This window comes from Alligator sinensis, unplaced genomic scaffold, assembly GCF_000455745.1.
Source record: "Alligator sinensis unplaced genomic scaffold, ASM45574v1 scaffold1108_1, whole genome shotgun sequence".
NCBI lineage: Eukaryota > Metazoa > Chordata > Crocodylia > Alligatoridae > Alligator > Alligator sinensis.
Window position 1 is genome coordinate 1,031,442 of NW_005842256.1, and position 21,942 is coordinate 1,053,383.

Here is a 21,942-nt window from a genome sequence, read left to right on the forward strand (position 1 = left end):
GCTGGCAGTGATGGGTATTCTCTGGCTACATCCCTTGCTACTTATATGAGAAACTTAAGGGGTAAGTTTACAATGTTGATGTTATGTGACACAAATGAGAATCTTTCAAGAAAGATTCTTGAAGCACTTTTTTATGATATGAAGCCTTATAACTGTCCCATGAGGTAAGTCCGTTTCACTGATGGAGAGACTGAGTCAGAGAGATTAAGTTTCCTAAGGTTACTCTAGTGAATCCATGAAAATGAAAATGGAAGTGATAAACTGTGGGGATCCTGTCTCCTGACAGTTTGTTTTGATTACAAGATGACACTTTGAACCTGACCAGTTCATGAAAGAGATCCCATGTGGTGGTTTCCTGTGATAGCAAGCACTAAACTAGATATAGGTCCAGTGAGTCTGTTTCAGTCCTGTGTTCTGCTAACAAAAACTAGAGTCTGTATTTTAGTTCAGTCTACAGAACGGTGCTTAAATTCCAGTGAAAATAAGACATCTGAAACAATTCACATTTTATGATGACAACATTAGAAGACAGTTTATTTATCATGTGACTGTAGTTTTCACTGAAACCAGCAAGAACTGTGCCCGTTTATACCTAGGCTGTTTTTTTCCATTACTGTTCGCAAATGGCAATTTATACTTGTTCTGATAATAACAGGATTTGTAATTACCCTCTGTTTGCATCACTATCCTGAATAATTGCAGCCTTTAGTATTATTTTACCATATTGTTTTCATGTCACTCCTTGTATTTTTGTCAACTCACATTTAGCCTGTCAAGGCAGCTTTCAAATTCTACACAAACCAGCAATACTGGGCATTTCTGTGAAATATGACATGGAAGCTAAGCTTGGCAGCTTGTGAAGAGGAGCTGGTGTTCCGCAAGGCTGGTCCCATGTCATGATGGTTCATTCAGTAACAGCTGTGAGAGTTTCCACTTTCGTGCCTGGGTAGGAAAGTGAATTTGTTAGTCCATTGAAATCAGTGCAACGGGAACAATGCTCTCTTCTTTAACACTGTCGTTCTCATTTATACAGGCATTGCACTTTAATGGTTGGAGATGAGAATAGTGGAAGGAGACTTTAAGAATATAGTGATAGGTGCATTAGAAACACCTCCAGCAGAATGCATCAAACTTCTCTGTCACTGTCTTTCTCCTATACTCAAATAGTTTCCTTTTCCTTGTGCCTGAGTGTTTGCTTTCTGCATGGAACTGTGTAATAGCAGTTCTGTCCTTCTGGCGCTTTACTGTATAGGGAATTCTGTCTTAAAGAAATTTCTAATTTTTTTTCTTCCTCGTTTTCTTTTTCTCTCCATATCATAGAAAATTAGGGTTGGAAGGGACCTCAGAAAGTCATCTAGTCCAACCCCCTGTTCAAAGCAGGACCATCCGCAACTAGATTGTCTCAGCCAAAGCCTGGTCTAGCTGGATCTTAAAACCCTCCAAAGATGGAGATTACACAGCCTCGCTCAGTAGCCTGTTCCAGTACTTTACTACCCTCCTAGTGAGAAAATTCTTCCAAACATCTAACCTAAACTTCTGTTCCTGCAACTTGAGACCATTGCTCCTTAGATTCATAGATGCTAGCGTCATAGTCTCATAGTTTCATAGTTAGTAGGGTCGGAAGGGACCTGAGCAGATCATCAAGTCCGCCCCCTGCCATGGGCAGGACAGGATGCTGGGGTCAAATGACCCCAGCCAGGTGATTATCTAGCCTTCTTTTGAAGACCCCCAGGGTAGGAACGAGCACCGCTTCCCTTGGAAGTTGGTTCCAGATCCTAGCTGCCCTGACTGTGAAGTAGTGCCTCCTGATGTCTAGCCTGAATCTACTCTCAGTCAACTTATGGCCATTATTCCTTGTTACTCCCGGTAGTGCTCGGGGGAATAGGGACTCTCCCGTAGCTTCCTGGTCCCCCTTGCCAAGTTTATAGTATAGATGGCCACCAGATCCCCTCTCAGCCTTCTCTTGTGGAGGCTGAACAGGTTCAGGTTGCACAGCCTCTCCTCGTAGGCCCTGCCCTGCTGCCCCCTGATCATGCGGGTGGTCCTCCTTTGGACCCTCTCAATGCTGTCCACATCCCTCCTGAAGTGCGGCGCCCAGAACTGGACGCAGCACTCCAGCTGCGGCCTGACCAATGTTGCATAGAGGGGGAGGATCACCTCCTTGGACCTGCTCGTGATGCATCTGTGGATGCATGACAAGATGCGGTTAGCCTTGTTCATCTTGTAATCAATAACGACTCCGAGATCTTTTTCTGCCTCTGTGCTGACAAGAAGGGAGTTCCCCAGCCTGTAGGTATGCTGCTGGTTCTTCCTCCCCTAGTGCAGTACCTTGCACTTGTCAGTATTGAAACCCATCCTATTCTCACCCCCCCCCCCCTGTACCCCGTCCAGATCTAGTTGTAGCCTGTCCCTCTCTTCCAGCGTGCCCACTTCCCCACACCTTAGTGTTATCTGTGAATTTGAACAAGGTGTTTTTCACCCCCTCGTCCACGCTGCTGATGAAGATGTTGAACAGTGCAGGCCCGAGGACCAAGCCCTGGGGAACCCCACTGCCCACATCCCTCCAGGTCAAAAATTACCTGTCCACCACCACTCTCTGGGTTCGGCCCTCCAGCCAATTAGTGACCCATGTGACTGTGTAGGCATCAACACCACAGTCGTCTGATATATTTTTTTTTTTTATTTAATTTTTTTTAATGAGAATGGGGTGAGAGACAGTGTTGAAGGCCTTCCTAGAGTCCAGAAAGACTACGTCCACTGCGGCACCTGCGTCCAAGGATTTTGTGACCTGGTCGTAGAAGACAACCAGGTTGGTATGACAGGACCTGCCTCTAATGAACCCATGTTGATTGCCCCTAAGCATAATCTCCCCCACTGGTCCCTCGCAGATGTGGTCCTGGATAATTTTCTCAAAGTGCTTTCCCAGGACCGAGGTAAGACTAATGAGCCTATAGTCTCCTGGGTCCTCCCTCCCTTTTTTGAAAATGGGGACCACATTGGCCCTTTTCCAGTTCTCTGGCACCTCGACAGAGCACCACAACTTCTTGTAAAGCTGTGCCAGGGGTCCTGCAATGACCTCTGCCAATTCCCTCAGCACTCTGGGGTGAAGATCATCAGGACCTTCTGATCTGAACACGTCTAGTCCCACCAGAAGTTCCCTGACTAGGTCCTCACTGACCCTGGGCCTGGCTGTCTCTCCCCTGGGCCTGTCCGGGGTCCCAGTGCGGGGGATGTTCTGGTCCCTGCTCAGAAAAATGGAGGCAAAGAATTTGTTAAAGGTTAGCTTTGTCATCTGGTGCGACCGCCAGATTCCCAAGCGTGTCCTGCAGAGGCCCCACGTTACCCAGTACCTTCTTTTTACCCTCTGTGTATTTAAAAAAGGATTTATTGTTATCTTTGATCCAGGTTGCTAGTCCCAGTTCTGTCTCTGCCTTAGCCTTCCTAACAGCCCCGCTACAATCTCGAGCAATGGAGGTATAATCCTCCTTGGTGATGGCCCCTCCCTTCCATTGGGTGTATGCCTCTTTTTTAGGTTTGAGACGTCCCTGGATGCTTTTGGTAAGCCATGGGGGCTATTGAGCACTCTTGCCCCCTTTGATCCGCGTTGGGATTGTCACCCTTTGGGCTTGGAGGATCGTCTCCTTAAGGAATGACCACCCTTCCTGGACTCCCAACTCCCCTCCGGGACCTTAGTGCTTCCCTGACAAGTCTCCTTACATCATTGAAATCTGCCCCCCTGAAGTCCAGGGCTGCTGCCTTGCTGCAGGCCTTTGACACCCTGCGCTGGATGGTGAATTCCAGCAGGCGATGATTGCTATTGCCCAGGTGGTTGAGAACCTGCAGTCCCCTCATCAGGTCATCTCCCATGGCCAGGACCAGGTCTAACAGGGCATTTCCCCTGGTGGGACTGTGCACTTCCTGGGTTAGATGGAGGTCCTGTAACTCGTCTAGGAACCTCTGTGAGTGGTTGGATCTGGCTGACTGTTCTTCTCAACAGATGGTTAGTTTAGGTCACCCATGATGACGACGTCCCTTGACTTAACTGCCTCCGTGAGCTGACCTGAGAATTCCCGGTCCAGCTCTTCCCCCTGGTTGGGTGGCCTGTAGTAGACCCCCACCGTTAAGTCCCTTTCCCCCCGACCCCCGTGTATTCTGACTCAGAGCACTTCAGTCTGCCCCTCCTCTGACCCAGTGCTGTTTGCTGAGGATGTGTAATGCTCTTTGACATAGAGCGCCACACCCCCACCTTTCCTCCCTGTTCTATCCCTCCTGTACAGCCTATAGCTCTTGATGTTTACCGCCCAGTCGTGTGTTGGATCCCACCAAGTTTCAGTGAGCCCCACTATGTCTGGGTTTGTGTTAGCTAGCAGGAGGGCAAGTTCCTCCTGCTTGTTCCCCATACTACAAGCATTAGTGTAGAGGCATTTAAGGCCTCCTGAGGGTGTATGCACTGCCCCCCTAATCCCAGGACTATCTGGGCCCCTGTCTCTTACCTGGTTACTTCTTGTGCTCGTCGCCTATCTTGGCTGGGCTGTTCTTGTGGGTGTCTCTTGGTTCGGTGTTCTGTGGCTCCCTCCGTCCTCATCCTCCCTGATGAACCTATTTTAAAGCCCGCTGGAGGAGATCAGCCAACCTGAGAGAGAACACACGCTTACCTTTGGGGGAGAGGGGAAATCCATCCCACCCAAGCATGTCTCTGAAGTATGGGTCGTGGTCCAAAAAGCCAAAGCCCGCCTCGAGACACCATTTCCGAAGCTGCAAGTTGACCTCCCTGATGCAGATCTCATGGTGTCATCCACACCTGCTCACTGGAAGGACAGATGAGAAGACCACCTGTGCCCCTATCTCCTTCCAGGTTGGAAGGAACATCAACAGATCATCAAGTCTGACCCCCTGCCTAGGCAGGAAAGTGTGCTGGGGTCAGATGACCCCAGTCAGATCCCTATCCAGCCTTCTCCTTAAAGACCCCCAAGGTAGGGGAGAGTATTACTTCCCTTGGAACCCCATTCCAAACTCTGGCCACCCTTACCTTGAAGAAGTTTTTCCTGATGTCTAGCCTAAATCTGCTCTCTGTCAGTTTGTGACCATGGTTCTTTGTTACCCCAAGAGGTGCCCTGGTAAACAGATCATCTCCGATCCCTTGCTATGCCCCCTAATGAATTTGTAGATGGCCACAAGATCACCTCTCAGCCTTCTCTTGTGGAGGCTGAAGAGATCCAGGGTCCTCAATCTCGCTTTGTAGGGTTTTGCTTGCAGGCCCCTATCCATACAAGTGGCCCTCCTCTGTTGAACCTCATGAGATTTCTTTTGGCCAAATCCCATGTCACTGAATCTTAGCCCTACCCTCCAGCATATCTACTACTCCACCCAGCTTGGTGTCATCTGCAGACTTGCTGAGGGTGCACATCTATGCCATCTTCCAGGTTGTTGATGAAATCCTTGAACAAAAACGGCCCCTGGACTGACCCCTAGGGCACTCCACTTGATACCAGCTGCCAACTAGACATCGAGCCATTGATTATTGCCTCTGGTCCCAATGCTCCAGCCAGTTTTCTGTTCACCTTACAGTTCATTCATCCGGCCCATACATCCTTAGCTTGCCTGCAAGAATGTTGTAGGAGACTGTCAGAAGCCTTGCTAAAATCAGGGTATATCACATCCACTGGTCTCCTCATGTCTACAGAGTCCGTCATCTCATCATAGAAGGCAGTCAGGTTTGTCAGGCATGACTTGCCCTTGGTGAATCCTAATCACCACCTTCTCCTCCAACTGCTTGGAAATGGATTCCTTGAGGATCTGCTCCGTAATTTTTCCAGGGATCAAGGTGAGACCAAATGTTCTATAGTTCCCTGGATCCTCCTCCTTCCCTTTCTTAAATATGGGCACTATGATGGGCCCTTTCCAATCATCTGGGACCTCTCCTGATCACTATTAGTTTTCAGAGATGGTGGCCAATGGCTCTGCAGTCACATCAGTCAACTCCTTCAGCACTCTTGGGTGCATCCCATCCAGCCCCATGGACTTGTATATGTCCAACTTTTCTAAATAGTTCCTAACCTGTTTTTTTGCCACTGTTGGCTGCTCACCTCCTCCCCGAACTGGTGTCTGGTGACGTAGTCTGAGAGCTGAACTTGCCTGTGAAGACTGAGGCGAAGAAGGCATTGAGCACTTCAGTCTTTTCTGCATCCTCTGTCACAGGTATGTCTCCCCCATTCAGTAAGGGACCCAGACTTCCCTTGATCCTCCTCTTGTTACCGACATACTTCTAGAAACCCTTCTTGTTCCCCTTCAGATCCCTTGCTAGCAGCAACTCCAGTTGTGCTTTGGCCTTCCTGACTTCATCCCTGCATGGCCAAGCAATGCTCTTATACTCTTCCCTAGTTATTTGTACAAGTTTCCACTTCTGATAAGTTTCCTTTTTCTGGTTTAGTTTCCTGAAGAGTTCCCTGCTAAGTGAAGCTGGTCTTCTGCCATACTTGCTGGTCTTCCGGCTCGTCGGGATGTTTTGTTCCTGCACTCTTCATAAGGCTTCTTTAAAGTACAGTTAGCTCTCCTGCTGGACTCCTCTCTGGCTTCCCAGGGGATCCTGCCTATGAGTTTCCTGAGTAAGTCAAAGCCTGCTTTTCTGAAGGCTTGGGTGCTTACTCTGCTGCTCTCCTTTCTTCAGGATCCTGAACTCAATCATCTCCTGGTCACTGCTGCCCACTTTGCCATCCACTACTACATACCCCAGCACTTCTTCCCTGTTTGTGAGCAGCAGGTCAAGAAGAGCATGGTCCCTAGTTGGCTGCTGCAGCATTTGCACCAGGAAGTTGTCCTCGACACATGCCAAAATCTTTCTGGATTTCCTGCGCACTACTGTAGTGCCCTCCCAGCAGATGTTAGGATGATTGTCTTCCCCCATGAGAACCAAGGCTTGTTATGGGGAAACTTGTGCCAGCTGTTTGAAGAAAGCCTCATCCACCACTTCCTCCTGGTCTGGTAGTCTGTAGCAGAACCCCACCACAGCATCACCTTTGTTGCTTTCCCTTCTGTCCTTAACCCAGACTCTCAATAGGCTTATCTCCAGTTTCATACTGGAGCGCTGAGCAGTCATACAGCTCTTTTACATACAGTGCAAATCCTCTTCCTCTTCTCCCCTGCTTGTCCTTCCTGAACAGTTTGAACCCATCCATGACAGTGCTCCAGTCATGCGAGCTCCCACCAAGTCTCTATTATTCCAGTCACATCATAGTTTGGTGACTGCAAGGAGTTTTGGTTCTTCCTGCTTGTTTCCCAGGCTCTGTACATTTGTGTACAAAGACCTGAGGTAACTAGTTGATTTCCCTGATTTCTCAGGATGTATGAGAGTACCTCCCCTCTTGCCACCTCCTTCTTGCTTTTGCTCCAGGTCTTCTGCTTCCCCACTTACCTCAGGGCTTTGGTCTCCATCTCCTGGCGAGCCTAGTTTAAAGCCCTTGTCACTAGGTTAGCGAAGATGCTCTTCCCTCTCTTTATCAGATGGATCCCATCTCTTTCCAGCGATTCTTCTTCTTTGAACAACATCACATGGTCGAAGAAGCCAAAGCCCTGCTGGCGACACCACCTGCACAGCCAGGTATTGATCTGTAGGATGCAACCGCTCCTGCCTGGGCCCTTTCCTTTGACCTGAAGGATTAACAAGAACGTGGCCTGAGCCCCGCACCCCTTCACCCTTGTACCCAGAGCCCTGTAGTAGTGAAATATGTTTTATTTCAGGCTGGGGGGGGGAGATTGGAAATACAGTTTCAACGTTCTGCTATGTTTTTGAAAGAAGAGATCTCATCCTAACTGCAGGAAACATTGGAGGTTAATGACATCAGGTTTAATGCATCCCTTGCTTCTGTTGGAGATGGAAATGGAATTCATATGGGATTCCAGGCTAGCAATTGTTGTTCAGTGTTGAGTCTGATTCCAGCCCCTGTAGAACTGGTTCAGTTTTCTTTTTCCACTTGGGCGTAAGGTGAGCCTATAACCAGTGCCAGCTTTTTTGCACATATGTGACCTTCCTTGCTTCTTAGTGCAGGAGAACCCATGTTTTTCATGGCTGAAGGTAGTGGTTCTTCTGTCACTGGGTACATTTTAGTTCTTGATGTCTATGAGAGAGAGAGACGGTTAGTTCAGTGGCTGAAATGCTACTGCTAGTTTACAAAAAGCAGATTTAGATGTTCTGCCTCAGGAACCTGAAAGCAGCAATTGTTTGCAGATGCCCTCATCTCTTAGATTCAATTTGAAAAAGAAGAGTCCTATCTCAAGATAGCATATACCTGAATAAAACCATGCTGGTTTCATACGTGGGGAATAACCCTGCTGTTCATCTTGTCTGTTTTGTTTAGATCACTGGCAGTCTGATCTGCTAATGTAGAATTATATAAAACCCTCTAATTCCTTTTAAAAACGCTAACGTTCTGCCAATCCTGAAACTCCTACTGAGTTTCACATTCTAACTGTTTCTTATACTGTACAATACAGTACTGACTCATCTGGTTTTTGGGAGCAGGATTTTAATATTTCCCAACATGACATCAAATATGAATTAGTGTTCTCTCTTCCTGGAAGTAAACATGTTTTGTTTTTGTAACAACCAAGCTAAGATGTCTTCCCCATTTCTGCTGATAGTAGATACGCAAAGGAAAACTAGAGAGAAAATAAGGGGAAATGCACCCTGAACATACTGAGTTGCTGAACTCTTGTCTTCATTACAAGGAAATGAAGAATTGCAAGGATTTATTAAAGGATCTGTTGAGCAGTTAAAGGGAATACATAAAAATGAACAAAACAAGTCATGTAAATGCCATCTACAGTAACATCTGAAGGAGATTAACTAACAAACCTATTGCATAATGGGCAATCAATTGTGGAATGCAAAGGGTACTAGAAGACTGGATGCCAGAAATATGCTTTTGGAAAGTTTACCACTCTTGGTGGTTTGCCATCTGCTAAGTTTAGTTTCTTTCCTTGGAAAAATAATGGGAAAACGTTAAAATGATCAAGCTATACCTAGATGATACATAGGTCCACAGACTTTTGCTGCACAAAACTTAAGACCAACAGAATAATTTTTTTTAATAGAATTACAAAGCTAAGAGAGGAATGGAAAGCTATTCTTAATATCTCTGGAGGTTAGTTATTACTTTATTACAAGAAAGAGTCTAAAACTGGTGAGAATTAATATAAGAGCAAGGTGGGTATAGTCATGGGAATGTACAGTTGGACTAAGTGATGACTGGTAATAATTAAAGTTATGGAAGTTGAATACCAGAAAACGTTTCCTGACAGTGAGAGCCTTCAATCTTTGTAAGTCTCCAGAGGAAGGAGTTAAGTCCTGTCACTTCAGGTATTTTAAAACTAAACCAGGCAGAGCACTAGGAAACATGTAACAGAAAACAAGCCTGGGCTAGTTGATGATTGACTGGCTGATATCCTTATAACCTGAGTTTTGGATTCCCTGCTCCTGACTCTGTGACAGTCCAGAATTAAAATGCATTCCCAGGGCTAGGGTTTGTGAAGGAAAATGAAAGGTAGCATTCTGGTGGTGCTAGAGTAAAAACATTACGTTGCCAGTGTGCACAGAGCATAGATATCAGGTTGACCAAGTGCATTACAGATCTGTTCCATGCAGACAGTTACCAGTTAAGCCAAAATTCATGTATGAACCATACTGGTTTTCCAAGACTCCTGCTGTACTCCACCACTGACTCCCTAGAACCATCTGCAGTTTACAGGTCCAACTCCACATTTCAGCTTCTGCTAGTTTGTGACATATTCCCTATAGACCAGAGGAGTCAAACATATGGTAGTTGGCCCAGATTTGGTACATGGAGTGGGGTTGTCTGGCTCATAGTGCTTCTTACACACGCCTCTTGTAGGCTAGATACAGATACTCTTGGGGCCAGCTATGAAGACTGATGGTAAGGGGAAAAGAAGCAAGTAGCAGCAATGTTAACTCCTTGAATTTGGGAAGCATGGTGAATCCGTGACTGTGGCAGCTACAGGGATTAATGCTACTGCTTGTGGGTTGTCTAGCCCACAGGAGGTCCCACAGTTTGGGTCTGGCCTGCGAGAAGCCGGTGTTCTGGATTCAGCCCGACAGATTTGACACCTGTGTTTATAGACATATGAAGCAGCAGTTTCTGATACAGCAGTTAGGGTGGCTAATGTCAGAGCATGTAATCATGAGGAATTGAATATCAGGACAACTGCTGGGAAAACAGGCTGGAGGTCATCTGGTATAATGATGGCTGGTTTGAAAGGCTGGTATGGAGTTTCCTGTTGGCTTAATTAATGTTGGTCTTGTTTATTGACTCTTTTAAATGGAAATGACCTTCACTTTAAAGAAGTGTTTTGGATAGGAATTTTCCAGGTGTTTTAAGATGTTGCTATTGATGCATCAAAATATGGAAAGGGATGGAGTGGAAGAGCAGCAATTTGGGGTGCACATAGAGAAGGCAGAGAGCAAAGAAATATGTGGAACCATGGCATTTCTGTCTTCCTCTACTCTGGCTCATCAAATGGGGTTTCTGCTGCTATGAGGGATAGGAGGGGACCCACACAACTCCAGGGAATGAAAATGCTTACTGAGAAGCCACTCATCTCCCATTCTTTCCACAATTTCCCAGGCAACTCTTGGGCCCACCAGGCGGTTCCCAGTCAAAAAAACTCTTAGTTTAACTATTTTGATTGTATAAAAATAAGTAAATACTTAAATGTATATGTTCCACTGTTGCAGCATCTTAGATTGTAAGGGCAGATGTAAAGCAATCTGTAGCTGCTCCTGTATTTACCAGATTAGACTTTTCAAGAGGGTCCCTTGTTTCTAAACTTTTTCTGTAATTACTCTGATGCTGATTGCACTACAGTTGCTTTGTGTACCTTAGGCACTTTTCTAACATTGAAGCATTTGATGTTCACTACATTTCAAAATTGGGAATCTGATGTCATCAGACAACTGAAAAGTTCTCTGCCCTTAGCTCTTATGACTCCTTCTTTGTAGCTCTTGATTGGGTGGCATTATCTAGTTCTCTCTGTACTGTAATTGTCTCCTTTTTTGACAATCCTTGCCATTGTCACCCCTCCACTCTCAGCTGTGCTGCTAACAACAGAAGAAATGAGATTGCAGTCTCCAGCTCCTGTCAGACCTATATTAAAATACATTCCCATTCTCCATCCCCTTAGAAATGATTATGTTCCTTTTTCCCCATCTCTCTCCTGGCATGGTGTTTTGTTATTAAGTCTGTGTTTTACCCTCTGTCTGTAGAGCTTATGTATGAAGATGCATTCATTACTCTCTGAAATATTTTATAGCTCAGCATTCATTACTTTCTTATTCCTTTAATCATCTTTATTGATCCCAGCATTGGAAGGTTCTGGTGTAAAGTCTGTTGCTGTTGCTTGTACCAGGAGCTGCTGCCATGAAAAGTTTAGCTGAGAAAGCTACTGAGATGGGTTTTTGTTTGTTTGTTTGTTTGTTTAATTTCTATTTTTTAAACTATTCCTATTTTCTTTCAGTGCCTTCTGCTGCTCACTTCTGCTCTTCTCTACAAACACACTTAATCATGATGGCCTCTCTTGCCTGTTTCCCTGTTAAGTTGCAACATGGATGGATTGTTTGTCTCTGTTTTGCTGCTGTCTTGCGCTGCAACCTTTGCGCGGTGGGAGAACACAGTAGCTTACCCCATTGGAGCGTTGCCAGCCAAAGGTATGGCATGATGCACCAGTAATGTGGAGCATGCAGACTCCCAACATGGTTTCTTTTCTACCATGGGCCTGCTACGTTGGACAGCACTGAGGAGATTTTGCATATTTCTTGCTTTACTGAAGTAGGTTTTCTTAATTCACTTGGACTAGAGTTCTGAACCCTCCCTCCAACCCCCCCCCTCAAAAAAAACAAACAAACAAAAAAACCAACCCCAAAAAACAAAAAACCCTAGAAGACTGAATACTTTGTGTGTGTGTGTGTGGTTGGCCATCTGGGTTTTCATATCTCCTTCTATGTCCCCAATGGCAACTATTTGCATTACCCTTTTTGGCATGCTTTCTAGGACTATAGCCAGAAAAGACTCTGATCCTACAGGCTGTTTATTAGTCCTTGACAGAAAGGAAACCTACCCTAGCCACATTTAATGTCATTACTAGAGCTGAAAGCTTCACCACTGGCAATATCTCCTGCATAACTGACCCTTGTAAGGTGATTTTATTTTAGGATGTATAGCCTCATTTATGAATATGCTAATGAGGCTATACATAGTCACATAGGGAGTGACTCTCCCTATGCCTGAAGAAGGGTGTTTGTGCCTGAGAGCTTGTAAAGAACAATTTTTTCCAGCTATTTAGTCAGTCTAATAAGAGACATCACATTGACCCAAAGAACCTTGTCTGTCTATTAGTACTGCATATTTCATATTCCTCGGTCTCGGTTATGAAATATCTGACTGAACAGGGCTCAGAGGAGTGAGGGAGGATTTTCCAAGTCTCTTGCTAAGCTGGTAGCCTATATTGTGACTGCATACATAATTTAATAAACTGCATGCCTGAAGTCTAGTCTTCCCTTTTTTCTTCTGTTGAAGTCCCCGGTTGTGTCAAAGCATCATTAAGATCTCTCACCTTAATCAAAGGTGTTGAGGGCAGGGGAAGGTTTGAATAATGAATCAGTGCATCTTTTAATTTCAACTACTAACTAGTGAATTTTTGGTAAATAAGCATTAACAGAAACAAATTTAAAAAACGCAGTATTGTAAGCAGTCTGATCTAAAACTTCTCTCAATTTATTCATCTTTTTACTCTCTCGGCTTTTCTGCTGTCCAATTTTACCAAATTGTCACTATCTTCAGAGCAAGCAAGATCCATTTTTTAGGTGTAAAAAAACAGAACAACCCCCTTTTTGGGGTGTAGTAAAGTGAAAGAGAAGAGGGAATCTTTCAGATCTACTTTGTAATATCAAATCCAAAGAAAAAGGTCAAGTCATTTTTCTCTCTTTTCTGTGAACCTTCAGTTTTCAGTCTATACTTCCCATTTTTCATTTTCCTAGCCATTTTAATTACATTATCAATTTCCCAAATAATTATTTCATATCAAACTTGTTATATAGTCTGATATCAATTATGCAGTATCTATTGTACTACATAAGATTCTTTGCTACAGATTAAACATTTCAGCAGAATATAATGCTGGAAACTAACATGTATAGTCCACCTTAGTTCATATCTAAGATATCTCAGTAACTGATTGCTTCAGCCTCTAAGCTGTACTGAAGGAGGGCTGTGTTGTTGACTGAAAGGTATATACATGCAATGGGACTGCTAGTTAGTTAATAAAATAGTTCAGATGGAAGGGAATTTATAATATTACAAGACCGTATAGAACTTACATGAGTATAAACATGCCAAAATACAAGATACTATGTGTTTTTAAAATGATAGAAACTTGTCTGGTATTATCTGAGAAATAGTATGGAGTTAGTTTGTGGGGTATTGAGTATATATGTGTATGTGCAAATTGAATTGTGTTTTAGTAAGTGGCATAGTTTTCATTCAGCCCCATCTTTAGAATGCAAACATATTACGTTTTAAATTATACCTTGTGAACTAACATCACATTCAAGCATGTAGAACGTTATCTTTTTGCTAAAGGCAAAAACTCCATTTTATAAAATGTTCTGTCTTTACCAGACTTTACCTTTGGGCAATTACCCAAAATGAAATTCTAAAAGTTTTTGCATTTTTCTTAATTTTGCACAACACTCTTAGTTAACCCAGGTCAGATTTTTCTCCTTCCTTCTGTGCAGTCAGTTTCCTTTAGGTAACAACTTTAATTCTACATCTGTGGGAGAAGAACTCCGTGAATTTTGCCTTGCAAATTTTTTTTAATCCTACTTAGAAATATCCAGTCAGAGGATACAGGCTTTAAAAAGAGGGCATGCTGCTTTAAATGAAAGTAATACTAGAAACAAACATTGCATTTCTTCCTAGACTAGGTGGCTGTGTTTGTTCCAGAACAGAGATATCCTGGAACTGGTGTATACACGCATTGCCCTTTTAGGTTAGAGACAGACATTACACACAAGCTGTATTAAGAGCCTCTTGGGGGTGGGGAGCAGGAGCAGGGACTGGGGTTATTCCCCCTCCCTCCAGTGTACAGCAAAGGGGACAGGAGGGGGCTTATTCTGTCACTTGCCCCAAGCAGGGAGTAAGTGGTGGTGGTGGTGGTAGCAGTTGGGGCAGGCAGACCTGGCTGCGATCCCTTGGGGATAGAAGGGGGAATAACGCCCCCTCCCAGCCGCCTCTGCCTCAGGTGCCATGCCAGCCCCCTGCTGCAGCAGTGAGTGGGGACTGCCTGGCAGACCCTGCTTGGGTCCCTGCTGGTGGGACAGGGAGTTGGGAACGAAACCTCTCTCTGGCCAGTTCAGCCCAAGCTGGCCGTGCCCCCCCTCCTCAGTCCAGTTCCTCAGTCCAGAGGGAATGTCTATACTGTTACAGACCAGTTCAGCCTAGGCAGGTTAGACTAACCTGCAAAGATTTAATCAATTCAGGCTCCAGCTTTTTGAATGTCTGTCCCTAGCCCTAATGAGGGTTTAATGAGCAGCTGAATGCATTGCCACTTTTCTCTTATTGATTCAATGATGCAATCTTGGGATAACTGTTCAGGGGCACTTTGTGATGTCTTGGGATAAACTGTTAATACTTCTTATCCCATGTATTTTTTTTTTTTAGGGTTTATCCTGGGACGGTGAACATGGACATCTGAATGTTTGCATTTTGTCCCAAGATAAAATGATTTTTCCTGGGACTAATGCAATGTGTGTTTGTAGCCTAATAGAGTTATATAACACAGCTTTACTGAAAAGACACATACATCTATAATAGAATTCTGTTTCCCTTTCTGTGTCTAAATAAGTTTCATAGATATCTACCTGTTTGGTTTTGGCCCTTACTTTATATTTTGGATGCATAAGTCCCCCTCTCCCAACACTTCTCTGGTGCTCCTTTTTGAAGTTGAGCCACTGTCTCTTGCATTTAATGGCTTGAGGCTAAACTGGATGATGTGCAGTGCAGTAGCTTCCACCCCACTCAGAGCAAGGATCTAGCTTAGAACCAAGGGTGTACTCCTTTTTAGGACAGCAGCCAACTCTCAAAGTCACACAACCCTCCAGCTTCATTTCTTCCTCCTACCTCTACATTTTGTTCTCTCTTTGCTGCCCAGGGGACAAGCTTCAGAAGGAAAGCTAAAGAGAAGCCAGAATGGTGCCTAGTCTGTGGTGTGGCAGCTTGGGCACTATGCTGAGAAGACAGAAAGCTGCAAGTTCAAGCTCTTTTTGGGTAAACGAAGCCTACAGTGAGTGTCCAAAACATGCAGCACTTGGGGCTGAAACATAGCATATTTCTTCTTTCTCTACCAAAATCTAACACCTGCTGGTCATGCCTTTTTGGCTGCCTTCATTTTTGTGACTTGGATGCAGATATTCACTCGCCATAGGGCATGCCCCTATATATCAACTTATGCATGCACAGCCAGTCCATAGCATATTGCATGGTCAGTCTACACATGCCAGCTTATACAATCACATTGCAGGGGTAATAGAATCACAACTGGTACATAAGTGGTATTTTTGGCACTTACGCAGCTCAGAAGTTGTTGTCTGTGCACACAAAGGGAAATAGATTGCAACCCCTAGTATGGGGCTTATCTTGCTCTTTGGATAGATAAACAATTATAAACTATTGCTAACTTACTGTATTATTTTCTACGTAGCCATACTTGTATTTGCTTACTGTCTGTGCCTTTGTGCATTTGAAAAGGGCTTGTTTTTAATGCTATTCTGTTGTTTTTCATTTTTGCCTTCTGTGTCCATTTTGTTTTGTTTCTGTGAAATGATTTTGTATGTGTGTTCTGATTTCATTTCAATGACTAGAATACCACTGTGTATCCTGGGGAAACAGTGCTACCATTTCACTCCTATCATGAATGCATGTTCTGAGTAAACTCGCTTACTCTACCACTTCATGATTTTAAGCAATTTGAAAATAAATGTTGGTTCTGTCTAAAGCTTTGTGTTTTTTTTGTTGCTTCCATTTATTTTCTGTCAGTTTTTTTTTTTTTTTTTAATACAGGAAAACAAAATGTTGATTTTTATTTAGATCAGTTACATGATGATAAAAATAGTTTTATTTCATTGGGATTTGTGATCATTGCATCTTATCTCTTCACGTAACTTAGAGGAAAGTCTTTTTTGTGGACATGGAGGTTGGATGGGGCTCTTGAGTCAAACAGAGGGTCTTATTCTACCTCCTTTGACTCTCCAGTAGAAGCAGGATCAGTTTCAGAGAGCGAGTGAAGCCCGAATCCAACCCATTTGGGCTAAGTACAGATTGGCAAAAAGCCCGAGGCTGAATTGATTCAATCTTCGCAGGTTAGTCTAAGCTGCATAGATTGAAGTGATAAGCAAGTAAACAGACATAGACTTTTGATTCCAGAAATGCAGCCACATGTCTGTAGTGGCCCGGGCCAGAAGCTGGGGAGTACTAGAGCACACCTCCCTGCTTGGCTGGAGCAGACAGCTTGGGCCAAGGCTAGCTTGCCCACCCTGCAAGGAGGTGGGGGAGGTTGCTGTGGAGGTGCAAAGCATCCTGGGATGGTGGGGGATTGTGAGTTGACTTGAATCTGGGACAGAAGTTCAGTAAGCTGATTTAACTTACATCGGTTAAGTCTGATATGACATCCATCCACGTTTATCTTAAACTGGTTTTGGCCATTTTGAAAATGGTTTATGTGCACTGAACTTCTGTTCTGTTGCAGATTTGAACTGGTTCCCGACCACTTATACCAGTTTATATGCAACATCTATCCCTAGCCTTGGTGGTCTAGTCTGTTTCACTAACTGCTCACTCAATAAATGGATGTTAAAATGCAGACACCAGAACAAACCTATCTTGACAGGACTGCAAAGCAGTAGTGGGTTCACTCTATTTCCAAACTTCATTCAAACAAATGCTGAAGCCAGGGAAATGTAACACTCCCATCTGTCAGCCCTTGGCTCGGCCTATAATTGTGTGGCTGTGAGGGGATTAATTGCCTGATTCCTCTGGGCATGATTAATATGGTGTTGTCTGTTCTACATAGTAAGTGGGAAGGAAGAGAGATTGGTTTCATCTTTCATTAAGTTTATTATTTTTTCCATTTGACTGAAGTCTTTCTTGGTGGCTGATGTGAATGGAATGAGCTTGCCTATTGTGACTGCCCCCGACACTACTTCTGTCCTTGCCAGCCTCAGCAATTTGCTCAGTGATTGAAAGTGGAGTGGAAATTGAAGAGAAAGGTAGTGTAACTTATGTTCCAAAAACACTGATGCTGGGTGGGCATATTTTCTGGAAAAGGTGCCCCATAATAATATATTTTAATGTATTAGTTATTATTTAATTATTTTAATTTAATTAAAAAATATATATTTTTGTCCTGATTTGTGTGTTTGTGCTGTATATGTAGAAGTGATTACATAGTGTGTGTGTGGTATTGTGGGTATGGGAGCCACGGGATGCAGAGCAGCCAGTGGGTGGGCAGGAAAGTGGGGAAGGTGGGGGCAGGGAAAGTGCAAGTGAGCAGGCGTGCGGGAGTTCAGGGCCTGCACTGATGTCCCAGGGCCAGCGCTGGTGGGCCCCAGAGCAGGGCGGTAGGAGCATGGGGTGTAGGCTGGCAGGGGTATATGGTTGGGAGTCGTAACCTTTTTATACTGCGGACCTGCAAACTGTATAATTTACAGATTTAAATTTAATTCATATGTTTAAAATTAATTTTTATGGGGGAGGGGGTTGTGAAGATTGGGTTGGGGCACCAGGGGGCCCTGCAGGGGAGAGGGCCACACAGGCGGTGGCCTGGGGAGACCCAGCTGGGGCTGGCCTAGAAGAATGGGCTCTGTTTCCTTTCCTAGGATCAAGCAGCAGAGCCAGCTCCCCGTCCTCTGCCCGGGCATTTTCCCACCCAAATCCCCCTGCTCCCAGCTGTGGGTGGGGCTGGAGGGTCCTGCCCGGCCTGGTGTGGGCCCTGGTAGCTGGTGCACCGGGGCCCCGTCTGTGAAAATGGGGAACTTGTGTGCCACACAGCGGATGCCAACAAAGCTGGCATCATGGACTGCCTTGACCATATTGGCCCCGTTGTCACTGACCATGAACCCGTGGGTGAGTTCGCCCTGCCCAACAAGCCACCCCTGCATCATGCAGTTCATGGCCCCCATTGATCAAGTGTGAATATAACAAACGTTTTGGCATACACTGAATGCCATATGCATAGACTTGTAAGTGATTAACATCAACCAGTGTTGAGACACAGCAGCTAAATCAAGAAACACTACAAATCATCAGCATTTATAATACATTTATATAAAATCATTCACATCTGTATGTCCTTCAGGATTTAGAATACAGTTATCACAGCTCCAGAAAATCTTCAAGAAGGAAGGAGCACTTGTCTTATGGCTGTTGGCTAAAGGAGGGTAGGGTTATAGCAGGACCAGATGGTGGCACTGCTGTGATAATTTCTAGGTATAGCATTACAGGCAGTTCAGTGTTAAAAGTAATTTGATTAAAAGGTCTCTGCTGTAAGCTGTGAGGGTTAGAAGGACCACTCTGCTGTTTAGTCACGTGGTGGCTGTTGGAAACAGTATTACGCTATCAGGGACACTGATACACATGAGGCTGGAGTCAGCAGGAGTGCAGTAATTACCATGCTCCAGCAGACTTGATTAGTTGAGCCTGCACTGATGCACTGTAATTACAGCACATCGGAGCAGGCTTGCTGCATGTGTATCAGCACCCAGGAGGATCAGTTGATAAGTTGTGGTTGTTGTTTCAATATTCTAGTGACTCTACAGGTGAGACTTTTGTATGGAGATCCCAGCCCAGACAATGAATGTAGGCCATGTCCAAATGTACTGCCTTCACTTATAGGATGAGAAAGTGGTCTCTGGGATTTACCAAGTCTCCTGGTGGCATTCTGTTACACTAACCCAAAGCTTAGCCATACTGGTTTTAGTCACCATCTGGGAACAGGTTACAGTGGCAGGTGAGAGAGAGAAACACTTTTCAGACCAGGGTTATTAGCATTGCAATTCTCTCCCCTCTGCTCTGATACCAAAGCAAAAATTACCTGAGTAATTTTTGTGATATGGACACGCGTGCTAAGAATATATTGAAACCACCATCTCACTTCACATATGACCCCCCAAATAAGTGTAAAATGGCTTTTTCTGGCATTACTGATGTGAATCTAATTTAATATGTTCACTGACGGGAAAGGGACTCCTCAGTTTATGTTTTGAGCCAGTCAGTTATTCATGAGAGTTTTGAAGACTTTTAAAAACTGCTGGCATTTAAGCCTTGTCTACACGGGAAAGTTTTGCTCATTCTAAAGTTTATTGCTATAATTTACAGTCCTCCAATGTGGATGCAGTTATGCTGGTATCTGGGTGCTTTGCAAAGCATATAACTACATGTGTACTTGGGCCTTTGTCATTTCAACTATATTGGTAAAAATTGCCTTGAAGTTTATCATAGTTAAAATGATACAATGTTTTGGGTACAGATCAGGTCTTAGAAATACACTCTGGAGAGAGAGCTTTCAGTGGCATCTTTTGCTGTCCCCTCCTAAAGAGTAATATGAAATCATGGATTTAAAGAATACTTTAAATCAGGAGTGGGCAAAATTCAGCCTGCGGGCTGAATCCAGCCCACCAGGCCACTCTGTCTGGCTTACAGGGCCCCTCCAAAAAATAATTACCACCAGCGTGCAGCTGCTCCTCTGAAAACCAACAGGAGGCAGGCTTTCAGAGGTCATGCACCATTGGACTCTGTGGGCTCTGTGCTTCCACCTCTGTGGGGCTCCTGTCATGCCAGCTGGGCGTCCCATGTGGAGGCATTGAGTGTGATAGTGTGCAGCTGGTGAGTAGGGAGGACAGCTCCTGCCTGTGGGGAGTGTGTGTGGGGGGGGGGGGGGGGGGGTGCCCCCGCTAGGTGGCCCGCCCCCTGCCACTGGTGGCAGCAGCAGTAGCCTGGTCTGGGTCAAAGGTGCATGGCAGCAAAACGGGCTGGGCCCGCTTTGTGCCACCACGTGCATCTCCCAGGGTTCAGCAAGGAGCCATGCGCTGCTGCGGGGCTCTGTCTGCCATGGACCAGAAGTGACCCCAGGGCCTGCTGCTGCTGCTGCCACCAGTAGCAAGGGCTATATGCCATGGCGGGGGCGAGGGGGCATGTGGTCAGGGGCCCACACACATGCATCAACCCACCCCCCTACAAACAACCCCATACCCCTTCACAACTCTTCCCACCAAAATGCTCTTGGTTGTTTCAGACAACCAATCAGAGTGCGAATAAAGAATTATGGACAGACAGACAGACTAAGGTTTTATAATATTAAAATACTGGAAAAACTTAAAGGATTTTTGGTTTGGGAAAAGCATAACTAAACAGGGTATTTGAAGACTGTCTGCAAGTGATTGCCGAAGAAGAAGGAAATTTGTTTAGATTTAGACAAAAGTATGCTGGTAGGAAAATGAGCTGGAATTAAGCTAAGGCAAATGTGATCAGAAAACTGGGAAAATGTCTTCGCTGTGAGATCTGTGATCTTGTGGAACCACTTCCTCAGGGAAATGACATAAACTTCATCATTCTAGTTATTTAAAACCAGCTGGGTGAAGAGCAGACTGCCACTGTAACTTTGCAGCTTCTGCAGACTCCTGTCTCCCTGGGGATTGCTGCTTTGCTTTCTCCCCAAGGCTGGGAGGGGAGTAGAGTTGACATTAGTGAGTACTTCCCTGTCTGCTCCACCTCCACTCTCCTGGAGCACCCTCCCCTGGAATTGGGAGACTAAAAGTTTGTCACAACCCAAAGTTGTGATTTTTGTTTTTGTGTGTGCTTTGGCACCACTGAATTATTTTCCCGCTAAATTGCAGCTTCTTTGCATGGTGGAGTTTTTTGCTGTAAAGGGGGAACCCCGGTGCAAGGGAGAATTTCCCGCCAAACTGTAGCTTTCTTTGCATGGTGCATTTCTTTTGCATCTAAGAAATGCTCGGTGCAAAGAGTTCCCGCCATTTGTATTCTAATTCGAGCCCCATTATTGGTTTGAGTTAAATTATTCCCACGTGGCGGCTAGTGATTGGCTTGCTAGCCGTATAAAAAGCTTGGGTGGTTTCCGCCCAAGTTGGAGAACTCCGAGGAGAACCCCCACAAGGGAGGACTCCACGAACACCAGAAGGAGGAGACTTCACGCTGTGTGAAGATCTCTAAGCGCTGCGGAGCTTATCGAACCCAGCGTGAATATTAAGAAGGCAACAGGGGTCTGATCAGTCTCTAGCCTCTCCCCGTCGCCGATAGATTCCTAGACGTATCCCTTCCTGCGCGCAAAAGAACCGGACCCACGGAGCCTGGCAAACTTCGTGTGAGTCTATTCCTTGCCAGCTGGAACAACTGATATAGTTGTTCGGACGACCGAACTACCTCAGAGCACAAGATCCACGGAGCCTAGCAAACTTCGTGAGAGAGCTTGTCGTAGTCCTCAAACGAGGATTTAATCGAAGCTGTACCTGGAAACTGTCCAGCCTACACCGCGACCATCTTCGGTGTAAGTAAATAATCTTTGAATCAACCATTACGCGTCCGTGCCTAATTCCAGCGTGTTGCCTGTTCTCTCCGATCCAGCATGCCCGGGCTGCTGGCCACAGCTCGCGCATAGCACAAAAGGGCCCCGATCGCTCCCCGCCGTCCGCACGTGGCAATGAGGGTGGGATCGGGAGACGGCCCACACAAAGTGACGAGAACAGCATTGATTGAACGGGCTGGAGGGCAGGAATCCTGGTTCTGGGTAGAGGGTGCAGGATCTCCCAGTTCTAGTCCCCCCCACCATAAGCTAAAAATACTGAGTAAGTTCACTGTTTTTAAGATA

At 45.2% G+C, this 21,942-nt stretch overlaps 1 protein-coding gene and 1 long non-coding RNA gene across 2 annotated transcripts in view; both read left to right on the forward strand.

Moving 5' to 3' along the window:
* Positions 1–21,942, forward strand: part of LOC102380750 (oxysterol-binding protein 2) — a 346,753-nt gene that overhangs the window by 71,540 nt on the left and 253,271 nt on the right. Inside the window, 1 exon segment of the mRNA XM_025208840.1 lies at positions 1–61. This exon segment is cut by the window's left edge and continues 30 nt beyond it. Coding sequence (XP_025064625.1) covers positions 1–61 — 61 coding nt within the window.
* On the forward strand, positions 2,747–16,047 carry LOC112550925. Its single transcript, XR_003095007.1, has 3 exons — positions 2,747–2,809; positions 11,527–11,837; positions 14,727–16,047. It is a non-coding gene; the product is annotated as an uncharacterized LOC112550925 (long non-coding RNA).